The sequence below is a fragment of the Gambusia affinis genome, linkage group LG12, assembly GCF_019740435.1.
Source record: "Gambusia affinis linkage group LG12, SWU_Gaff_1.0, whole genome shotgun sequence".
NCBI classification, from domain to species: Eukaryota; Metazoa; Chordata; class Actinopteri; order Cyprinodontiformes; family Poeciliidae; genus Gambusia; species Gambusia affinis.
The window spans coordinates 1,453,173-1,476,143 of NC_057879.1; the positions used below are offsets into that span (position 1 = coordinate 1,453,173).

General features: G+C 39.2%; 1 protein-coding gene across 4 annotated transcripts in view; it reads left to right on the plus strand.

The window, feature by feature from the left end:
- agla (amylo-alpha-1, 6-glucosidase, 4-alpha-glucanotransferase a) overlaps positions 1-13,296 on the plus strand; it is a 104,850-nt gene extending 91,554 nt beyond the window's left edge. For all 4 annotated transcript variants that reach the window (XM_044133436.1, XM_044133435.1, XM_044133434.1 and 1 more), the window contains 11 exons: positions 1,962-2,064; positions 2,154-2,277; positions 2,718-2,819; positions 3,001-3,112; positions 4,828-4,963; positions 9,633-9,745; positions 9,829-10,040; positions 10,129-10,226; positions 10,392-10,479; positions 11,672-11,805; positions 11,918-13,296. In XM_044133436.1, the coding sequence (XP_043989371.1) occupies positions 1,962-2,064; positions 2,154-2,277; positions 2,718-2,819; positions 3,001-3,112; positions 4,828-4,963; positions 9,633-9,745; positions 9,829-10,040; positions 10,129-10,226; positions 10,392-10,479; positions 11,672-11,805; positions 11,918-12,035 (1,340 nt within the window). In that variant the 3' untranslated portion in view covers positions 12,036-13,296. The remainder of the gene's footprint in view (positions 1-1,961; positions 2,065-2,153; positions 2,278-2,717; positions 2,820-3,000; positions 3,113-4,827; positions 4,964-9,632; positions 9,746-9,828; positions 10,041-10,128; positions 10,227-10,391; positions 10,480-11,671; positions 11,806-11,917) is intronic.
- The last annotated feature ends 9,675 nt before the right edge of the window (positions 13,297-22,971 follow it).

The following is a 22,971-nucleotide window of genomic DNA, read 5'->3' on the forward strand; positions in this document are numbered from 1 at the left end:
AATAAATAAAGTTAATTAGACCGCAACATGCGCAGTGGCTGCACAGCTAATGCGGACATGGCAGACGTAACATCTGTCCACTCGTAGAGTTCAATTGATCAGTTTGTTCTGACAGATCCACCTGACAGATGAACAAACTCAGATTTCTCCGCAGATGCGGACCAGGAGGAATTTGTGAGACGCTGTGCATTCAGACCCCAGCAGGTTAAGTGCTTATAAATGAAATGGACTTGTTTAATTTCAATTATAAGTTAATGGGGCCACAGTAAGTGGTATTTGTCACTATGTCACTTAGATGTGTTTTACTGCTTTATGTGTGATGGGATCTGGATTCACACTTCAACTAGGTGTATATTATCTAAACCACATAAAAATGGGGCTAAATAGTCTATGTTAATATGACTATAATTTGACGGGTATAAATAGAACATTACCAATTTTTGTTTTTGTAATGCTGTTGGTCAAAATGACGGAGAACAAAAAAGTCTAGTACGACCTCTGGATTTGGCCCTGTTTTCTTCTCTTGGCTCACCATTTTGTACACAGCACCACATGCGTCAGTATAAACAAATAAGGTAACTTCTACCTTCTTTCCTCTTTTACATACTTGACAAGGGAGTCCCCTGAGAACCTTTTGTTTGATATCGCCATTGAACCTCTGGCAATTATGATAAGGAACTCAGCTAATTTAACTGATGTGCAGAGAGGTGGACACGTAAACAAATTGTTCCTTTATGTTGATGAGCTCCTTTTTCTGTCTAAACCCAGTACCACAATACCTATTGCTCTAAACCTAATTGAAAAATTTGGACAAGTATCTGGGTATAAATTAAATCTATCAAAAAGTGTTAAATTCCCAATAAACATAAAAGCGCGTCAAATGACCTTCTATAGTTTCCCCTTTACAATCAGTAAAACTAGTTTTTATTATTTGGGCGTCTGTTTAATATAGGACTACAATTTTTTGTTTAACAAATATTTCACTAAGGCACTGAATAAGGCTAAATTAGACATGGAGAAGTGGTCAAAACTCCCTCTGTCTCTTGTAGGAAGAATGAACTCAGTCAATATGACAATCATTTCTAGGTTCTTATATTTGTTTCAAACCATACCAGTCTTTATTCCTAAGAAGATCTTCAAAGAATTAAACAAACAAATGTTTGTGTTCATCTGGAATAAAAAAATCCCAAAGATTAGGAAGGAATCGTTAGAGACAGAAAGAGGATGGTGGACTAATTTCCAAGCTCCTTCATCTCATAAGCAGTGTGTAGAAGATGTCATGTTCCATCTGAATCTTGTACATCTGAAACATACAGTCAGCGACTCCGTTCAACAATACAATATCACTCGGCACCCATTTTTTTGTACTTTGAGAAAGAGTTCTTCTGAGTATGTAGCCCTTCCTCCCTCTCCCTTTCCCTCTTACTAAATGTGTGATGTCCACAGCTGTTGTCATTTGCTTTTGTCTGTTTCATTGTTATTCTTATATGTTTAAAACAAATTAAAAAGAATTGAATAATAATTTGAGTTACTGTTGCCGATCTATAAGTCACTTACATCACCTTTCTTCCCCATTCTGATGCTCGGTTTGAACTGCAGAGATCATCTTGGGCATGTCTACATACCTAAATGAATTGAGTTGCTGCCAAGAGATTGGCTGATTCAGTATTTACATTAATGAGCAGCTGGACTGGTGTACCTAATAAAGTGGCCGGTGAGTTTATGTATTTATATTAAAGTAAAAGCTTGTTTACTCTGCCCTCTGCCCCCCATCTCCTGCCACAAGATAAGCTAATGCCCTCCTGATAAACTCCTCTGGAACCAGGGCTGGTTAAAAAGCAAACCTATGGTCAGAATTATTTTATATCTTTGTTTTGGCTGTGTTTATAGTCAGACTGTACAATTAAAACAATAAAATAATGTAATGTTTTTTCAGTTTTACATACCTGGTGTGTCTTCAGGTCTTCCTCATTTTTCTGCTGGGATTTTCCGTTGTTGGGGTAGAGATACTTTCATCAGTCTCAGAGGACTCATGCTTATAACAGGGAGACACACTGAGGCACGGTATGTGTGTGATCCGAACTAACACCTAATTTATATAGGAGTCATTCAACTGAACTTTATTGCAAACGATTCTGTCTTGGTATCCATAGCAACATCATCCTGGCTTTTGCTGGAACCCTGCGTCACGGTTTGATCCCCAACTTGCTGGGAGAGGGTCGCAATGCCAGATACAACTGCAGGGATGCCGTGTGGTGGTGGTTGCAGTGTATTCAGGTACATGAATTGTGATGATCCAACTTACTGAACCTCTCAAACATTTTTAATCCGAAATGGTCAAAGGTCTGTGCTTCTGTCTTTATAAATCAAGAAACAAAGGTGATTTATTTATTTATTTTGAACATGATAGCAGTATAAAATAACAGACATGAACAAGAAATGCAAAAGATATATTTTTGTATCGCAATAATCTTAACATGCTCAAAAAGGAGTAGGAAGAAGCAAAAAAGTGATGATGCTGTGAAACAATTGCTTCAGACGTCATTTATAACAGAAGGTTTTTGTCAGTAAATATTGAAACAAAAAACTCCTAAACACACTTTCATAGGGTTTTTATACTCTGCTAGTAAATGTAGTAAATAACTTTGATTTGAGTGCTAATAAAGTGAGTTATCAAGAATAGTTGGGTTAAATTAGCTGTCTGTTTTTCTCTGAAGGACTATACCAATCTTGTTCCTGAGGGACATGAAATTCTGCGTTGCCCTGTCACTCGCATGTACCCCTCAGATGACTGTGAGCCCTGCAAACCAGGGGAGGTGGTACGTACACACAGCAAAAAATTCTTTGTTTTAATTCTGGTCTTCTTGACCAGAATTACGAAGACCTGTCACTGATGGGGGTCACTGTTTTACCTCCACTAGTGGTTTTATACATTACAGTCACACATGATGTTTAGATTCAAGTATGAAGAATTATGTATTTGAGTTTGCACCTTTGCAGGAACAGCCATTGTATGATGTCATCCAGGAGGCACTGCAGCGCCATCTGGAGGGTATTTCCTTCAGAGAGAGGAATGCTGGACCCAAGATAGACAGGAACATGAGAGATGAAGGTACCGTAAGAGCAGTGAGACTAAAGAGATCATTTACCACATTAAAGCAGTTTTTTTTGTTTGCGTGATGGATTATATGAAGTATTGCTTCATCAGTAAATGACTGTTGCGGACTGTTCATTTGACATCACTGTTGCATAGCATGGTTTACTTTAAATGTGACCACAACCTATTCACAGAATAAATAGGGCTGCATGGTAACGTGTACCTCGTTCATTGGTTTGCTGTGTACTTTCCTCTTGCTCAATAATGCCCTCCTCGTCGGGATCCCTGGAAAAAAACCTAAAAAAGCTACAGCACATTCACAACTGTGCTGCCCGGGTACTGATGAGGAGGCATAAATATGAACACATCACTCCTGTCCTCAAATCACTCCACTGGCTACCGATCAAACAAAGAATTCATTACAAACTCTGTTTGCTCACCTATCAATGCATCCATGGCACGGCCCCTGCCTACCTCAATGAACTCCTCATACCACATGCTACCTCTCGAAGCCTTCGTTCCACCTCCTCTCACTGCCTGCATCAACCAAAGACCAAACTTGCCACCATGGGAGACAGGGCCTTTCAGGCTGTAGCTCCGCAGCTTTGGAATGCCCTCCCAGAGAGCCCTACAAGGGGTGGAGGCCTTCAAAAAAGGTCTTAAGACACACCTTTTTAAACAGGCTTTTTAGATCTGTTAGGTTTTCATTTTAAATTTGTAGTTTTAATTTTTTTACTTTGTTACCACTTGGTGTGAGATGTATTATTGTATGTTTTATTGTAAGTTTTATAACCTATTTTCGTCTCTGTAGCACTTTGAGATTTTCTTGAAATGTAAGGTGCGTTACAAATAAAATGTATTATTATTGCTATTATTATTATTATTATTATTATTATTATTATTATTAAAGTTTCTTAAAAAAAAAGAGAGAGAGAATTGACCCTTTCCAACTACTTCACTTAATCATTCGAGGCGCCATGATGGACAAGTGAGGGACAGGAGTATTGAACAGAGCGACTGAAATTGTTTTCCCAAATTGTTTTTGCCAGTTTAGCCATGGCAAACTGCCGTCTATTTGTGCGAGTCGAGCTAATTTGTCTGTGAATGTAACACACCTGGTTGGGGCTTATTGATAGGGGGATTTACAAACGTTTAAAATGACCAGCTTAGAAACCAAACCATACCTCTGCCTCCTGATGTGTTGATCAAATTGCTAAGTTTTCCAGAATTCACACCACATGATTTATTTCACTATATCATGAACAGTGTTTCCCCTTTCACAGGAGAAGCACTAAAATGTACAAAAGACGAGATGCAAACTAGTTTTTTTCCATACATGTTCGGCTACATGATGGTGCAGAATTGTGTACATGGGTAGTAATGGTTAGACGCATACTTTCTCCATAATGCAATATTTGATATCTTTCTAAAAAATAAAAATAAAATAATTAGCTCCACTATTCGCACACAAACGCATTAGCAGAAGTGTGCCCACTACTGCAAACTTATTAACTAGCACTATGTATGTGATAATTTTTATGTATCATACTTACTATCAACTTTCACTTGTATGCCCACGTAAGTGGATTGGTTAGAAGTTAATTGATTTAATATTATATTGTTAGATTACAGTAACCTGTGTATGAATTGGACCGTTTGAGTGCCTTGAAATCTGTTGAAGATCTGTTGTAATTTGACAGAAATGAACTGCAGCTTTCTATCCTTTTAAGGTTTCAATGTGGTTGCTAAAGTGGACCCAGCAACAGGTTTTGTTACCGGAGGAAACCGCTTCAACTGTGGCACTTGGATGGATAAAATGGGGGAGAGTGACAGAGCGAGGAACAAGGGGATGCCTGCAACTCCAAGGTACCTCACCCAGATGCATATCTTAAATCACAGAGAGGTCATTTGTCTGATTTCTGATAGCTTCTATTGATGGCAGGTTTTGAACCTAAGAGCCTTTGTAATTATCAACAAAAAGCTGGTGATTCAAAAAACAGTGTTCACCCGTGTTGTTTTTAGTCTTTGTTACCTCATTTATTGATTTTCTGTTCTGACATACCGCATGGTGGCACAGTGTCTCATTTTATGGCAGTTGTGACACAGTTTCCTTTGCAGGGTACATATTTCTAGAATGCAGTAGTTTTCCAGATTTGGACATTTGTTTTCATTTCCTCTTTTTTCATCTGCTTGCTGCTTACTGTGTTGTGGTTTCCAATGCATGTACCTATCCTTATGGTGGACCTCCTCCACTAATCTCATCATGTCGCCCTGTTGGCTCACCTGAGCAGCCACCTCTTTACATTGTCTGACGGTCTGTATTGTTTGAGCCAAAGACAGACTCGCCATCAACTGCTGCTGGCGGGAGAGTTCTTTATCCTGTGTCCTGACAACAATGAGGTCTTGGATGTTCTCCTCCCTTTTCTCCTGAAAACAGACTCTTTCATGGATTATATTTCTCCAGGGGAAGAAATATTTATTAAACTTTTCCATAACGATAGGAAAATCATCACAGCCCTCCTCTTGAGCGAAGTGAAAGATTGATAAATCTTCTGTGCTTCGTTGCCCATAGCATAAATCAGGCAGCTCAATTGCACTGGTCCATCATCTTTATCCAGTTTTGTGGCTATTCTGCATCGTTCAAACCTCTGTGTCCAATCAGTTTAGTTTGTCAGTTTCAAAGAAAAAGTTCTCCGGCAGGTTAAACTTGGCCATACTGTTGCTACTTTTCACAAGGTGATGTAGCTGCCTGAGTCACTTCTGATACCAGAATAATAATAAAAACAATAATAATAATGCTTTATTGAACCCCTAAGGGGGGAAATTGTGTTTGTCCCAGCATAGTACACAATACATCCATCCATCCATTCACCCATTTTCTGTACACCCTTGTCCCTAGTGGGGTCGGGAGGGGTGCTGGTGCCTATCTCCAACGAATGTTTGGGACGAGAGGCAAAGTACACCCTGGACAGGTCGCCACTATGTCATACACAATACAAATTAAAATACATAAATAAAGTACCATAATAAGAATAAACATAAAACAATAATAAATCACAATGAGCCGTAATAGTCTTAAAGACACACACATATTGCTTAGTGCCTTACTAAATATATATTCAACATTTAAAGCGCACAGCTTTAAAGACTATGTTTGTATTATAAAGTCTGATAGCTTCGGGCAGAAAAGACTTGCTGTAGCGTTCTTTAGAACATCTGGGCTGCAGTAACCTCTGGCTATGTCTGCTCCTTTAGCTGTCCACCATGCTGTAGAGGGGATGAAAGATATTATCCTTGACAGCTGTGATTTTCTTCAGCATTCTCTCTCATCACCTCGTCCAGTGGAGCCAGCTTGATCCCCACAACTGACTCAACCTTTCTTATTAGTTTGTTGAGTCTGTTTAAGTTTTTCTCCTTCACTGCAGCACCCCAGCACACCTCTGCATTGAAGATGGAACTAGCCACTGATGACTGATAGAACATGAAGAGCATCCTACTGCAGATGTTAAAAAACCTTGAACTTCTGCTCATGGCTTTTTTGTACAGCACATCAGTGTTTGTAGTCCACTGTATCCTCCAGTCTAAGATAACACCAAGGTACTTGTAAGATTGAGGCTGCTCCATATCTGTCCCTGAGATGGAGATTTGGAGCAAATGTGATTTTTTACTGCAGAAACTGACAGCCATTTCTTTTTTCTTGTTTACATTAAGCAGGAGTTAGTTCTGTCTGCACCACGTCACAAAATTGACCACCAATGTCCTTTGCTCTGCATCCTGTCCCCGTTCCACACACCCCACAATAGTCGTGTCATCTAAGTACTTTTGCAGATGGTACAGTTTGGAACAGTATTAAAAGTCTGTAGTGTAGGTGGTGAATAGAAAGGGAGATAGCACAGTTCCCTGCTCCAATGTTACATATTTACAGCGCAAACTCACAGTCTGCCTTGCATCTCTGTAATCTCACATACTGAGGTCTGGCTGTCAGATAGTCGATGATCCATGTGATGAGTGATGCCTCTTTGTCCATTTTAGCCATCCTCTTGCGTAGTAATCCTGGCTGGATGGTGTTGAAGGCTGATGGAAAGGCAAAGAAAAGGATGTGGACAATGGTGTCAGGTCTGTCAAGGGAGGAACAGGCTCTCTGCAGCAGGTATATAATTGCTGCAGTTTGCATACCACTATTGGTATGCAAACTTGCAAACTAGGGAGGGTTTTGGACTGCATCCACCTGTTACCTCAGATGTACTAGAACCAGCCTTTCCATAACCTTCATAATGTGAGAGGTCAGAGCTATGAGTTCAGTGTTTTTGAAAGTATCTTTTTTGGTACTGGGACCAAGCACAATTTTTTCCATAGTTCTGGTACTCTATGGAGCTTCAGGCTCAAGTTAAAGACGTACTGCAGGACTCCATTTAATTGACCAGAACATGTCTTTGGAACCTTCATGTTGATATTGTCTGGGCCAGGGAATTTCCCAGGGTGAAGTTTCTCCAGCTCTTTTTTCATCTGGTCAGCAGTAATCATAAAACTACAAGCAAACAATGTATAGGAAGAGGGGCTGCCACTAGGGACTGAGGGAGTCAAACCGGTTATAAACTGGTTCAATTCATTTGCCCATTTGAGATCCTTCCCCAGCAGGACCATTAGCTTTCCTCTTCTCCTCTTCAGTCCTGTGATCTCTCCCAGTCCAAACCTCTCTGGCATTGTTATTTTTCATTTTTTCTTCCAGCTTTCTGTTATGAAGAGTAGACAAGCTGTAGTTTGTCTTTTACAACTATCCCTAATGGAAACTTGGCTTACTTGCCGACTCAGCCTTCCAGATCAACAGTCTTCAACAGTCATCCCACAAGGTGCTTATACTAATAAGGCATGGAAGAAGCTGTATGACACCTTTAGCTCATTGCAGATAATGAGAGCTCTGACCTAATCATGTGAAACTGATGGATGCTGCCCAGTTTTCCCAGCATGTTAGCAAGGGACCCTTCATTGCCAGATCCACTAAATATGGTATGCAAAAAGCCCACTTTGAGGATCCCAACACCCCTCAGCACCAGACTAATACCACCACCTGGTGACACGCCTCTCTGTATGATCACAGCAGATTTAAGGAAGACCTTCCAGGAAATGAGCCCTCGTAAGACTGCAGGCCCCGACAACATCACAAGGTGTATACTGAGGGACTGTGCACATTACCTGCTTGAGGTGTTGGTTCAATACTGGCTTCTGTCCCCATCTTCTTAAAGACTGCCATTATTCTCTGGGTCCCCAAGTGTTCCACAGGTGAGAAGTCCAGAAGAGCTGTGGAAAGCTGGACTTGGGAACTCGGTCCTGAGGAGCTTCTATCACTGTGTGAGAGCATTCTCTACACCTGCATTACCATGTGGCATGTTAATGCAGGTGCACTGCTGTTGAGAGAATGGCACTGCAGAGGATGGTTAAGGCTGCACAGAGGGCTGTGGGGAGCAGCCTTCCCACCACCTCAGACCTCTGACTGTCATCATGCAGGAGGAGGCCTCTTCACACCATGAAGGACTCTACCCACACAGACTGTTCCATACCCTTCCCTCAAGTCGAGGAGCATCCAGAGCAAGACCATCAGGCTGAGAAACAGTTTTTTCCCTTCGGCTGTCAGACTGCTGAACTCAAGCCGCACTTAATTCAGCTACATCTTACTTTTTATTTATTTATTTAAATTTATTTCATATTTATTTGCACCCAGTTCTGGGATCTGGGACCTGAGTCAGAAAAACAAGCAAATGTGAAGTGGTATGACAATAAAAGTCCTTGAATCCTTGAATCTTTCTCTTGCGCATTGGTCAAGAATGTCCACATATTTTCTTTTTGTTAGTCTCGAAGTCATTTGTCTGCTATGCATTGCTCTTGTGCTTGCCTACGATGATGGCACAAGTCACTTGTTCAGAGTTGTGGGAACTATAAGCTAATTTGCAGACCCCATTCCTGCTTAGACTTTTCCTATCATAAAGTACTAAAACAGCACTGTATTAAAAATATAAGTCTATCATGATGTAGTTTTTTAAATTTTTAAGTTAAAACACAATGAAAACCTGTTCACAATTATGCATGTATTTTTCCAAGGTCTGCTGCCCTTTTTGTTGCTTACATTGAACTAGCAGTGAGGGAACCTATTTCATACTGATCCATCCACGGAGTTCATCTGGTGACCTTAACTTGCTTTAGAAAATTTCTGAGGTTCAATTCATAAACAAGTAATTCTTAACCAAGACCATTTAGCAATTAATTTTTTATAAAGCAATGCAATTTACAATACAATTATCAAATATGACACTTCTTGACTGTAAAACATTTGTTTTAGAATGCAGTAAATGCATGTTCCTGGGTTGTTTGGAAATGTTGGTGGATTTTTTAAATAAACAATTTAACAGCCAGTTATAAGCTTATTGAATAGACTGAAGCATAAAACGAATAGCTTTGTAATTAATCATAATTGTATTCAAGAATAAAAACCAGGATACTTGCTCCCTTGTTGACTTGGTGTGTTTTATTGTTTTCGCAGAGACGGCGCGGCGGTGGAGATTGTTGGTCTGAGTAAATCAGCAGTTCGTTGGCTTGTGGAGCTGCATTCTAAAGAAGTGTTCCCCTATGATGGAGTTAAGGTGCACAGAGATGGTAGGGAAATAATGTCTCCACATATCAAATGCCTTGCTTGTGCCTACTAAATCACCTCGGTTAAATTCTTTGTTCTGTCACAGGAACAGATGTGTTCATCTTGTACACTGAGTGGAACAAGCAGCTTCAGCAGTCCTTTGAAGTTGAATTCTGGGTGTCTGGGGACTCACAGGACCCCAATGAGAAGCACCCTGATTTGGTGCATAAAAAGGGAATTTATAAAGATAGTTATGGAGCTTCCAATCCCTGGTGTGACTATCAGCTGAGGCCCAATTTCACCATTGCAATGGTGGTGGTATGCAAAAAGCAGCGTTCATCTTCCACTTTTTGGTTTGTAAAAGTATCTCAATAGTCAGTGAAGACCCACTGTGTTTGTGTGACAGGCTCCAGAGCTGTTCACGTTAGAAAGAGCATGGAAGGCTTTGGAAATAGCTGAGAAGAAACTCCTGGGACCACTGGGAATGAAAACTCTTGACCCAGAGTAAGGGTTATTTTTCTACTCAAAGACCGCAAACTTTCATTTCATTGTATAGCCACTGGATTCATGTTAATTTTTAGATTAAGTTATGGAAGCAGGCATAAAAATGACTATTTTTTTGTCTGATTCTGTTGGGCATGGTGTTTGACAGTGTCTGTGTTTCCATAGTGACATGGTCTACTGCGGTGTTTACGATAATGCACTGGACAACGACAACTACAACCTGGCCAAGGGCTTTAACTACCACCAAGGACCTGTAAGTAAGCGAACCCTCTATTGCAGGGGTCACCAAACTTGGTCCTCGAGGGCCGGCATCCAGCACGTTTTAGTTCTCTCCCTGGTGGCACCAACAACCTTTTCAGCATGTCAATGTTCTTTTTAGGCGTTCTAACGAGCCATCATCTGATTCAGGTGCGTTAAACCAAGGAGAAAACTAAAACATGCAGGAGGCCGGTCCTCGAGGACCGAGTTTGGGGACCCCTGCTCTATTGCAGTGTTAGTGCCCACACATTGAAAAGTTAATTAGAGGAACTCAATTGAAAGTTTCAATAAACTCACTGAAAGAAACAAAATTACATTGTTTCTTTCAGTTCATTTTGCAGAATCACATTTACAAATAATCAACAATTAGTTTTCTCACAAACGAAGAATATTACTTGAGAGCAATAGGATTTGAATTTAGAAATGGAAGCTTGGTGAAAAATATGTCAATACAGAGTGTAAATACATCATTAAATGATTAATGATCCAGTTACATCAATTGAAAATACAAATATCAATCCATGTCGCCAAATTGAATAAATCTTTATTTTGAAATTTTAAAATGTTTATCCGTTAGGCTGATGCAGGTAAGAGATAAGAAAGAAAAGGGTCAAATCATGGTTTAGTTATTTTTTGTGATACCAACAAAATTTCTACTGTTATCCAAGAAAATCAATATAATATCTAAGACCGGGATTTTAACACGTTCATTTTTATTAATAAATTATATTGATTTTAATGCGTTGAAAATTTTAACGCAATTATCTGCATTCACACAAAAGAATACAAAGGTTCTAGGCAGACCATTTGTATTTAGGGGTGCACCAATTTTTCAGCCAGCTGATTTATCAATTTTGAGAGATCTGTGATCGGCCAATACTTACATGTGGTTTTTATAAAGATAGCTGAATGGGTATAAACACACTTTGTGCCAATCTGATGGTTGAATAACCTAGATAACATTTAAAACAACAAATATCTTTGTTATTGAGCTCAATTGTCAATTTATTCAATAATTTCGCAGCAGAAAGCATTTTTGAATTGAAAATGTTGCTTATTTTCTAGTGTTTCTTTTTTGATTTTTTTTAACTTGAAGTATTTAAAGGCAGATGGAGAGTATTTAAAAGAGACGACAGACAAAAGCATTCCAACAGCAGCAGCACTTAGAGCTGGATCTTTGTTAACAGGAGTGGCTGTGGCCTGTTGGCTATTTTCTCCGTGCTAAGCTCTACTTTGCCAAGAAGTTAGGAGAGGAGGCCTACTCCAAGACCGTCATCCTAGTGAAAAGTGTTCTGTCACGACATTATACCCACTTGGAGAGGTAATAGTTTTCAATTTTCATCTTCAGGTTTTTATTCTAGTCCAATATTATTCACCTTCATCATATTGTATGTGGTTTACATTATTAGTTGTTTCATCCTGTGCTACCTCAGGTCTCTATGGAAAGGCTTACCAGAGCTGACCAATGAGAATGGCCAGCATTGTCCCTTCAGCTGTGAGACCCAGGCCTGGTCTCTGGCTACTGTGCTGGAGGTGCTCCATGATCTGTAGAGATCCCATGAAACTGTGAGCCACTCCCCTCCTCTGACTCATTTTCTGTCATCACAAAACTTTCTTGTAGTTTCCCTAAAGAATCCAAGGATCAATGACATAGTCAGCCAAGTTTTCCAGAACAAGTATTGTAAGGTAACCAGGTTATTGTATCAAAGCATTTTAAGGTTAAAGCCTTTTTTTCTCTCTCTGGCCCTGTTTAAGGAATCAACAAAATGACATTTTGATCCAGTTGATCTCAAAATGTAAAAAGGTTTTCACTGGTTGCCATGTTAATAAAAATTTAGACAGAGATAACACTGGAAAGCACCTGGGCTGTGTTATACACATACAGTTCAGACCAACACACTCTAGACCAGGTGATTATTACTATAGTAAAGGCTTAATTTAATGAGGACTCAGGAGCCAACAGCTAGAAACAAATTTGGTTCCTTTTTAGGAACTGAACATGTTCCGCAAAAGGAACAGCGTTCCTAGTATTCCTAGCTGTTCCTTTTTAGGACCTGGACTTGTTCCTAATGTTCCTAGCTTCAGTGAATGTTGTTTACTCCTGAATTCTTACTTTTGCTATATGTTCAGGATGTTTAATTGGATCATGATGGTACTGACCTGAGACCTCCATCAGATCTGGTCAGGTGTTTGTGATGTTAAAGCGCAAGATAGCTCTGCGAACTAATCACTGTGGAACTGGGTACCATCTGCTAATAAAGGATCTGGAATTGTTATCTTAAGTCTTCTAACCTGGTGATGTAAGCTGTACTTTTTGTCTAATTTCTTGTGTATTTTAGGAAAATAATTTGTAACAAATTAAGTTAAATTAAAACGTAAATAGCCTGAGTAGTATGAAAAATTTGATATCTACTATCTGTTGTTTTCAGCTTTTATGTTTTATGAAAACTGTGATTCTATTGTTAAATGTCCCAATGGAGAGCTTAGCTAATGTTCTCTCCATGTTCTTCCACACTAAGACATTTTAAAAGGCTAAACAGTTATGGTGTTAACATTTCAGAACATTTACACACTCGTCTGCTGTTGTGTGACCACATACAGTGTCTATTTCTCAAAGTTGTGCAGTGCTTGTAACTTTTCTCTAACAGTGACACATTTAAACCACATGTGATCATAGACTATATTCAAGGGTTTCTATGGACAACTGCTGGATGCTATAGATGTATACTGCTGTTGCATACATCTGGATGCTCAGTGTTGTTAACTGTAAACTAGATAGAAACATGCTGAATAAACTGTTACAAGACTAAAATGTGTGTATTGGTAATTACAGTTAGCTTTTTTTAAATATCGGAGCTGTTGAAAAAGAAGGCAAAGGTCAATGGTAGTGATAGCCAAATGAAGCCTCGTGAAGCAATGAAGCTTCCCAGCCCATTGCTTTGCCCAAAGGTTCATTACTCGGTGGTTCATTCATTCCTCACTAGTGATATCTGCTGCTGAAACTGTGGCAGCCTTGTCACTCAAATAGACATACTTCAAAAAATTAGTAAATGCAATATTGTGAATTAAATGCGGGCTGCACAGTGGCGCAGTTGGTAGAGCTGTTGCCTTGCAGCAAGAAGGTTCTGGGTTCGATTCCCGGCCGGGGATCTTTCTGCATGGAGTTTGCATGTTCTCCCTGTGCATGGTGGGTTCTCCGGGTTCTCCGACTTCCTCCCACAGTCCAAAAACATGACTGTTAGGTTAATTGGTCTCTCTAAATTCTCCCTAGGTGTGAGTATGTGTGTGCTTGTATGTCTTTGTGTTGCCCTGCGACAGACTGGCGACCTGTCCAGGGTGTACCCCGCCTCTCGCCCGGGACGCAGCTGGAGATTGGCACCAGCAACCCTCTCGACCCCATTTAGGGAAGAAGGATGTAAAGAAAATGGATGGATGGATGGATGGATGGATGGATGAATTAAATGCTATTTAACTGGAATCTTGCTTAATTATTAAAATAATTTAGTAGTAGCTGTTTTCTGTCATGTCACAGACAGATTTGACAATAAAGACATTTGTTTAATTGTATTGGGAGTGCGGTTGGGGCGGCTGGTATTCTTTGAGTTTTGATTTGCCTCCTGAAAAACTGGAATTCTTCAAAACTTTTCTATTTCTTGGATTTCTAGTTGGCTCTCTGATCTGATCCCTTACATTTTTACTCACCAGGGCAGGATTTTACTCTTCCAACAGCTTTAAGTCTGTTTCTGCTGTGCAAGACTGATATAGCCTATCTTTGCTGATCAAAATAATAGTGGACATTTCCAGAAGGTGAGAATTTTGGAGGTGAAGGGGTTAATTATTAAGAATCTTGTGAATGATCATCTCAAAGTATTTCCAGATGTCAGAGATTTTCTTATTGCTGGCTCCATTTCAATCGAGCTTATTTGTGCAGAACATTTCAGCAACAAAGTTATAAAAACATTAGAAAAACACAAAAATATTAAGTCATCAAATACACCATAATCAACAATTGAGAAAACCAGTAACAAACATTATGTTTTGATGAGTGCCATCATCAAAATCACTAATACACATAAAATATGCTGGTCAATATTCTTTTTATTTCAGCCACTGCCAAAGACAAATACTCTCCTCCGATATGCAACCAAATACAATGCCCAGGGCTGAGCAATCCAGGTCCTCGCCGGTGTCCTGCAACTCTTTTGTCTCCCTGGGCCATCATGTTCAATCAAATAGCTGAATCACCTCCTAAGTGCAGTCAAGTTCTTCAGAGTCCTGCTAATGACCTCATTTTTTGACTTGGGAGTGTTGAAGTAGAGAAATATCTAAAAGTTGCCGGACAGCATGGCCTGGAGTTGCCCACCCCTGCAACAACCCATGAAGCTCGTTATGCTTTTATTTTGAAAACCGACAAGCAAAATTAAGCAGTCACGTGACCCATGCAATGTGAAGCTGTTTGTTGCCAGTCATGTGGTTTTCAACAAGACAACACAATCTTTGAAGCAAAACTTTATGCCCCTCCCCCCTCTTATTCGGAACACGCCTCGAAGCTGGCTTCAGATGTCTCATCAATTGACAGCCACGTCAAGAACTGAGTTCTCCATACATGGTTCGCACTATCACTGTGGGGTGCCCACAGGAGAAATTCTGACCGCTTTCTTTAAAAAATTACATAACATTTAAAGAAGATTAAGAGACATTGAGTTAATGATTAGGGTTGTGCAGAGACCTTTGGAGGGACAGGTGCTCAAAGCTCACTTTGAACAAGATGTTAAAACATCGTACAATGTAGCAACAACCCATAGTAATCAAAAATCTAATATTTTATTGGATCATACTGCATTGTTGTCATCATGTGGGGACAAATGTAGTTCCCCGATATGTATAATGTTGCTGTTCAAGGGTTTCTGCTGGTGACATTGCTGCAGGACTGTATTGATCTGAGACTGTAGTTTTTAAACAGAGAAGCTCACTGGTTATTAAATATGTTATGAAATAAGTAAATTTGCAAATTTACTCAATAAACCCTAATATCTGACTGTTTAACCTTCAGAGCAACTTGACTGCAGACTGCTCTAAAGATCAAAAAAGCTCACAGGGTTTAACTCTACTTAATTTTTTGATGTTAGAACCTCTGAGGGATCTAAGCCTGGTCCCAATACCAATGGGACAGTAGGCCCCTGTTCTGGCATTTGTGCTGCTTAAATGTACAACAAAAAAAATTATTTTAAATGTATGGTATAGGTATTTTTGCTGTCCAAAGTCATTGCTGGAGATATTTGGCTGCTCAAATATGCTTTGTTATGACTTATTGAATACAGAGCGAAATTTGATGTAATCACACATGCTCAGTAGAGTGAAACAAAAATTATTTCAATACTGTACTTTACTTTTGAAAACTGATTTCTCTTTTTTTTTTTTTTTTTGCAACAGACACAGCTTGCTCTGTAAACATTGTCATATTTCCAACATGGCAAAAATACACACTAATACGTACTAACAGAATTTAACAGTCTGTGATTTGACTAATTTATAAACATATTCAGCTGTTACTAAAAAAAAAAAAAACATCTCTTTTATGTCGCTAAAAGTTAATTTGGTTTGAAGGTCCACTTCAAACCAATTTGCTACCAAAGATCAAGTTAAGGACAAACATACTGCATAAATAAAAAAAAAATAGAAAAAAAGACTTGATGTTACATTGTGAAAAATAAAAAACATAATAGTTTTTCTCAAAAGAAACCATGAATGTTATGACTTCATAGACCAAAAATGTTACTGGAAATTCACAAGAAACACGCTGGTATCAATGTTTGTTCTCTCTATCTTGAGACAATTAATCACAAAAAGGCAATCATTTGAATTTTTCTCTTACGCAACCCACTTCCTCCATTATTTTTTTAATTATTATTATTATTATTATTATAATAGTCACAGTTCTGATTACAGACGCTCTCAGTGAGTGCCAGCTGGAGACATCCTCGAAGGAAGCGGGTCCAAGTGGAAAACCATTTGGACCAACCCATCAATATAATCTGCATCACAGGAAGGCCCGAGGCTCCCTCTGTTTGCGTAAACGGCAAACGGGCTGCTGCTGTCGCACGCTGGCATCTGCAACGCCTTCACAGAGCCGCAGCTGAAATGTCGCCCCGCAACGGCAAACAGACGTAAACTCTATCTTGTTTAAAAATGTTTTCCTAAGATGACCTTCAAACGAAAATAAAAACCAAATAACTTTCTAGTCCCCTACCACAAAAAAAGGATATTAATTTAATAATTATGTAGAAAGTTTTCCATGTAATGACTTTCTGTAAAAGAAATAACTATCAATTCCTGTGGGTTTTGTGACAACACACCTTCTTTCAGCTGCAACGTCATTAACGTTTTTAGAAACATTTTCAAAGTGAATATTGTACAAAAAATTATTCCATCTTTATGTTTCAATATAACATTTGGTCTTCTAACGGGATGAAGAGTTAAATTATGATATTAAAATTTTAATTCTCTAAGTTTTTATTCACAAATACTGGCACAACAAGGGTTTTTATTCACAACGGCAGAATAAGGGTGTAAAGTGTGAGTATAGTGAAGAATAAGCGATATCAAGGCAAAGAACACTCAGTAGCTGCTGGTAGGCCCCTCCAGACATTTTGAAACATATAGCCTACCATAGATCTAAAACTTTAGCATTCATTTATTGAGAATGACAATGCTATTAAATTGTACACGTTTAGCAGAGAAAATATAAAAAAATTATTGTACATTTAGGTTTTAATTAGGAGGTTTACTTTGTAAAAGTGCAAAGAACTTGATAGTTTGATTGTTTTGTTACCATGGCTACAATATGGTGTTATCTGTAATCTTTGTGTTTGAGCTATGCATCACAGCAAAAATTAGCCAGTAATCAGTTATTTATTTTAAGCTCAGTCAAATAATCTTGGTCACCTCTAAATCTTGGTCCCCTTTAAATCTATATTTAAACACTATTAGTGATGATGATGTTCCTGGATTGAATCTATGGGTGATTAACAGGTTTCTGCAGCACTTGATGGTCATGCAATGATTAGAATCAGCTGTTCTGGAATAGAGACACATCTAAAACATGCAGAGCAGGGGGGCCTGAGGACTGGAATTGAGAAGCACTGGGTTAAGGCAGCACTTCTCAATTCCAGTCCTCAGGCCCCCTGCTCTGCATGTTGTACCCACATATTCAATCCAGGTGTGTGGCAGAAGGGAAACACCTAAAACATGCAGGGGGGGCGGGGGGGGGTGAGGTCCAGAATTGAGAAACACTGGGTTAAGGTGAAGCAAAGAGCAAAAGTGCACTTGGGACATCAATAAAAAATATACAGCCATTAATGTCTAAACCACTGGCAACAAAAGTTAGTACACCCGTTAGTGAAAGTTCCTTAAGTGTCAGTATTTTGTGTGGCCATCATTACTTACCAAAACTACCTTAACTCTCCTGGGCATGGAGTTTACCACAGCTTCACAGGTTGCCATTGAAATGCTTATCCACTCTTCCATGACGACATCAAAGAGCTGGCAGCTATTCAAGACTTTGCGCTCCTCCACCTTCCGCTTGAGGATGCTCCAAAGATGTTCTATTGGGTTTAGGTCTGCAGACATGCTTGGCCAGTCCATCACCTTTACCTGCAGCCTCTTTAATAAAGCACTGTTCGTCTTAAAAGTGTTTGGGGTCGTTATTGTGCTGGAACACTGTCCTGTGATCCAGTTTTGAGAGGGAGGGGATTGTGCTCTGCTTCAGTAGTTAACGGTACGTATTGGGAGTTCATGAAATGTAACTCCCCAACACTTGCTGCACTCCTGAAGCCCCAGACCATGGCATTCCCACCACCATGCTTGATTGTCTTTGTCACTTATCTTTGTACTCCTTACTTGATTGCAGTCACACATGCTTGAGACCATCTGATCCAAACTAATTAATCTTGGTCTCATCAGACCACAGGACATGATTCCTGTAATCCATGACCTTTGCTGGCATGTCTTATGCAAATGAGCTTTCTTATATGCTGACTTCAGAAGAGGCTTCCTTCTGGGGTCACAGCCATGCAGTCTGATGTAATGTCCGGTGTATGGTCTCTGAGCACTGACATGCTGACCACCCACCTCTTTAATCTCTGCAGCAATACTGACAGCACTCCTGAACCTGCCTTTCAAAGACAGCATTTGAATGTGATGCTGAACATATCCTCTCAACTTCTTTAGATGACCAATGACGACCATGTATGTATGTATGTATGCGTGTGGGTGTGTGTGTATGTACGTGAATATATACACGTATACGTATACATATATATGTATATACACCTCATATTTCGCTATATATGTGTGTATATATATATGGGTATCTAAACACCAGAGCAATCGAGGTCCAGATCTACCGGACAAGACCCAAGGTGTAGGTTGTGCAAGGAGGCTCCTGAGTCAGTCCAGCACATAACAGCAGGGTGCAAGATACTTGCAGGGAAAGAGTACATGGAATGACATAACCAAGTGGCAGGCATAGTTTACAGTAACATCTGTGCAGAATATGGACTGGAACCCCAGAGATCAAAGTGGGAAATGCCCCCAAAGGTGGTGGAGAATGCCCAAGCTAAGATCTTGTGGGACTTCCAGATCCAGACAGACAAAATGGTAAGGGCGAACCACCCGGGCATTGTCGTATACATATACATATACGTATATGTATATGTATATACGTATACGTATATACGTATACGTATACGCAGTGATGTCAGTAACGCGTTAATTTGTAACGCGTTACTGACGTCGGACCACTTTTTTCAGTAACGAGTAATCTAACGCGTTGCTATTTCAAATCCAGTAGTCAGACTACAGTTACTTATCAAAATCACTGTGCGTTACTATCTACTTTTGTAATTTAATCATATTTCCTCTACACGTCTTGTCGAGTGACCGACGTCTCTATGTGACAGAAATGTAAACAATGGAGGGAGATGCGCATTTTGTTGGTGGAAAAACTGGAACTATTTTTAGTTTCTGTCGCCAAGTCCGATTATTATAAACGGCTTTGGGCTTCCTTTTTTTTTAAAGTCGCTTGCAGATTTAATGAGTGGCGGGTTGCGCCTTTTTTGGCTCGTTTTTGAACGTGAAGTTGCTCATTTGGGTTTGGAAATAAGCAGAGACTCATAATAAATCCCAGAATTTGTCCGTCATTAAGGGAGTCTTACTCAATCTCTCCTTGTCCATCATTTCCTGGATGATCCGTCTCGCTGTTTCTTTAATGTCAAGTTAATATATTACCTCTGAATGACGTCGAGCTTCGCGTTGCGCTCCAGAAAACTGCAAACATCGACACTAATATGAACAGCGCAATAAACGTGAAAACAGCCACGAATGAACGTGTCCGTAGTTGGCAATGATTATAATGGCAATTTAACGCCACTATAATTATTAATATTAAGATAAGTGTCACAAATCTGTGCAGCCATCTGAGTTGTGGAGCTGCAGGAGGAGCTCTGTGCTGTGACACCAAACGCAGGGCCGTTGTTCTGTCAGATAGGCATACATTGTCAGATCGTCATACGCGTATGACAAACTGATGGCTATATCTGTCAGATCAGCATACGTTTGGATACGTTTCAGCATACGTTGTCAGATAGTCATACGCTTAGCTCAGACATGTATACGTTGTCATTACCATATGATTTTATTTAATCAGCAACATAAAATCATGACGTAGATAAGGATTTTTTTCAAAAGTGAAACACTGGTTTTGCCCCAGTTTCAGTGTGGGTAAAAATTGCGTTTTCATACATGCTATCCAAGTTAGCAGACATGCTATCCAACCCAAAAATATTAAGGAAGTGGGGGACGTGAATTTAAACAGGGCGTGTTTTAGGACGTGTTTTGTAGTTTACTGCAGCTGCAGCAGCATTAAATTTAATTTATTTAGTTACTTTTTATTGTGTCTCTTCTCGCGTATGACAAGCTGACGACTCCTCTCAATATGGCGGACCTCCTGCAGAATGCATGCGCCTCTTACCATATGTATGCTATTCTGACATGTATGGCTATCACAATCCTTCTTGGAGTTTTCCAGACAACAGTGGACCACACAAATCACTCAGGTTTTTTATTTGTTTGTACTGTTTTTTCTACAATCTCCTCTTCAGTTCAACCTTATCAGTGGAGACACATTGTTGATGTTACCATTATGAAATAGCTTACAATTAAGAATTGGCAAAGCTCAATGTAATTTTCACAGGAGGCGGAGCGTTGTTGTTAGCAGCTGCTGAAAGTAACTAAAAAGTTACTTTTAGTGTAACTTAGTTACTTTCCAAATCAAGTAGTCAGTAATCTAACTAAGTTACTTTTTCAAGGAGTAATCAGTAGTCCGATTAAAGTTACTTTTTCAAAGTAACTATGCCAACACTGCGTATACGTATATGTATATATGTATACGTATATACACATATGTATATACATATACGTATATGTATATACATATGTATATATGTATATGTATATATGTATATACATATATGTATATGTATATGTATATATATATATATATATATATATATATATATATATATATATATATATATATATATATATATATATATATATATATGTGTGTGTGTGTGTGTGTGCCATCGGTGGATATTCATGGCCTTCATTTCCCAGAGTGCATCGCTTGTAGCCTTTCAGCCATATTGCTTTCATCTAAAGGCGCTTGGCTACATCAGGCCGTTCTTACAATTGAACATGTAAGTACACGAACAATAATATTTTATACAGTTTGGAGTAATTTTTATTTAGTATCCGAATTCTTAGATGAACCACGCTTCTGGAGCGAGTTCTTATCTGTATAGAACTCTAAAATGACGTTTGGAACCCTCAGTGCAGACATGCGGGGTAACATCGAGAGCTTCTTTTCTCTGTTGTTTTCTTTCTGTCACAGCGACACATTACACCCACGACTTCTTCCTTACACCAAGGACCGCAGTTCAAGGTGCATCTTCTTGCGCTCTTTAGACCGAGTTAAAACAGAAAATTTACGCCTTACCCCATCTCAGGCTTGTTTTGTCCCCATTCAGTTTTAACATTCCGAAGATCAGCCACAGCATCTGGAGAGCTGGATGCTAGTTAGCTTTAGCCGAACTCTAAAGTCTCTCCTGAAATTTGTGCGCTTGAACTATATCTTTTAAAAAATCAGAATGAATGCGCCATTTAAACTGGATTTATGTTGTGTTTTGGATTAAGATATCAACAGGCTGACGTCTACATATCTTTGTATTGCAACCAGCGATTCGAGCTCATTGGATTTCAATTGTTGACATCGACAGATAAAATGAGAGAGAAAGCATCGTTTAAATCTCTCATTTTGTCTAACTTACAAATCTGTCAGATTCGTGGGGTACTACCCAGACTTTGTTCTTCAGTCTGTCACGTGTGGCAGCATGGTCACACATCTCCACTAGTCTGCACAGATCGTATTCACCCTCACTCAGGTTGGTGCACGGCGTCCGATAACAATGTGAAATAGCTACTTTTAGTCAATAATTTTCAAAGTTCATAAATTCATAACTAAATGGGAATAAATTGATGGGAAGCATTTAGTTGTAGCAGGTTTGGCGCCCTGTGAAACAACAACCCTAACACTCCACGCTCCCACAACTGACAACAGTTTCAACTTTGAAAAACTCCTAAATAGTTCAGAAATGTACCTTAATTTGCAGCAATTGAATTACAATAAATAACTGTCTTTATCTATTGTATCATTATAAAAACATTTAATTCTATGTGCCGCAATGGGTATTTGATATGTTGTACTGCACCCATTTCTTTCCTCTGTGCACAACCCAGTTCTGTTTACCAGTTTCGGGACCAACCAAAGTGAGTGTCATTACTTTGAGTGCCAATTTGTAACCCAGTTTTTCTTCAAGAGGCGAGTAGACTGCGAGAATATCAACCATTTAGGGTAGTTAGCTTAGCTACAGACTGTTTGCCTGCCATTTCACTATCATTTAAAGAACAAAGGGAAAAAAATCTACCAACATATTCATATATTTAAGTTGTACCTGTACTTTTTACTACACTTAACAGATGAGTCAGTTAGCAGCAGCTCTAACCCCCTGTCCCAGTGAAAAAGATAGGAACACTGTGTTCAGTGACGAGCTAGTTAGCATCATTCCAGTCTATGTAGATTTGTCCTGTCTTACTGCTCTTTTTACACAATAAAACAATATATTTGTGACAGAAATTCAAACAGTCTTTATAAGAATATAATAAAAACAGCCTCTTGTCAGTCCAGATAGTCCTTTTCTAAGCTTGCATTGAAATTACCGATATCTACTGCCATGTCCCTTTTGACCTGTCCCATCGTAAGTGAAATTAAAGCTGCAGTATGTAACTTTTATTAACAAAAAGCACATATTTATTACGACTCTCAATATGTTGAGAAATTATCTAAGAATAATTTAATTCCTCTGCCTTC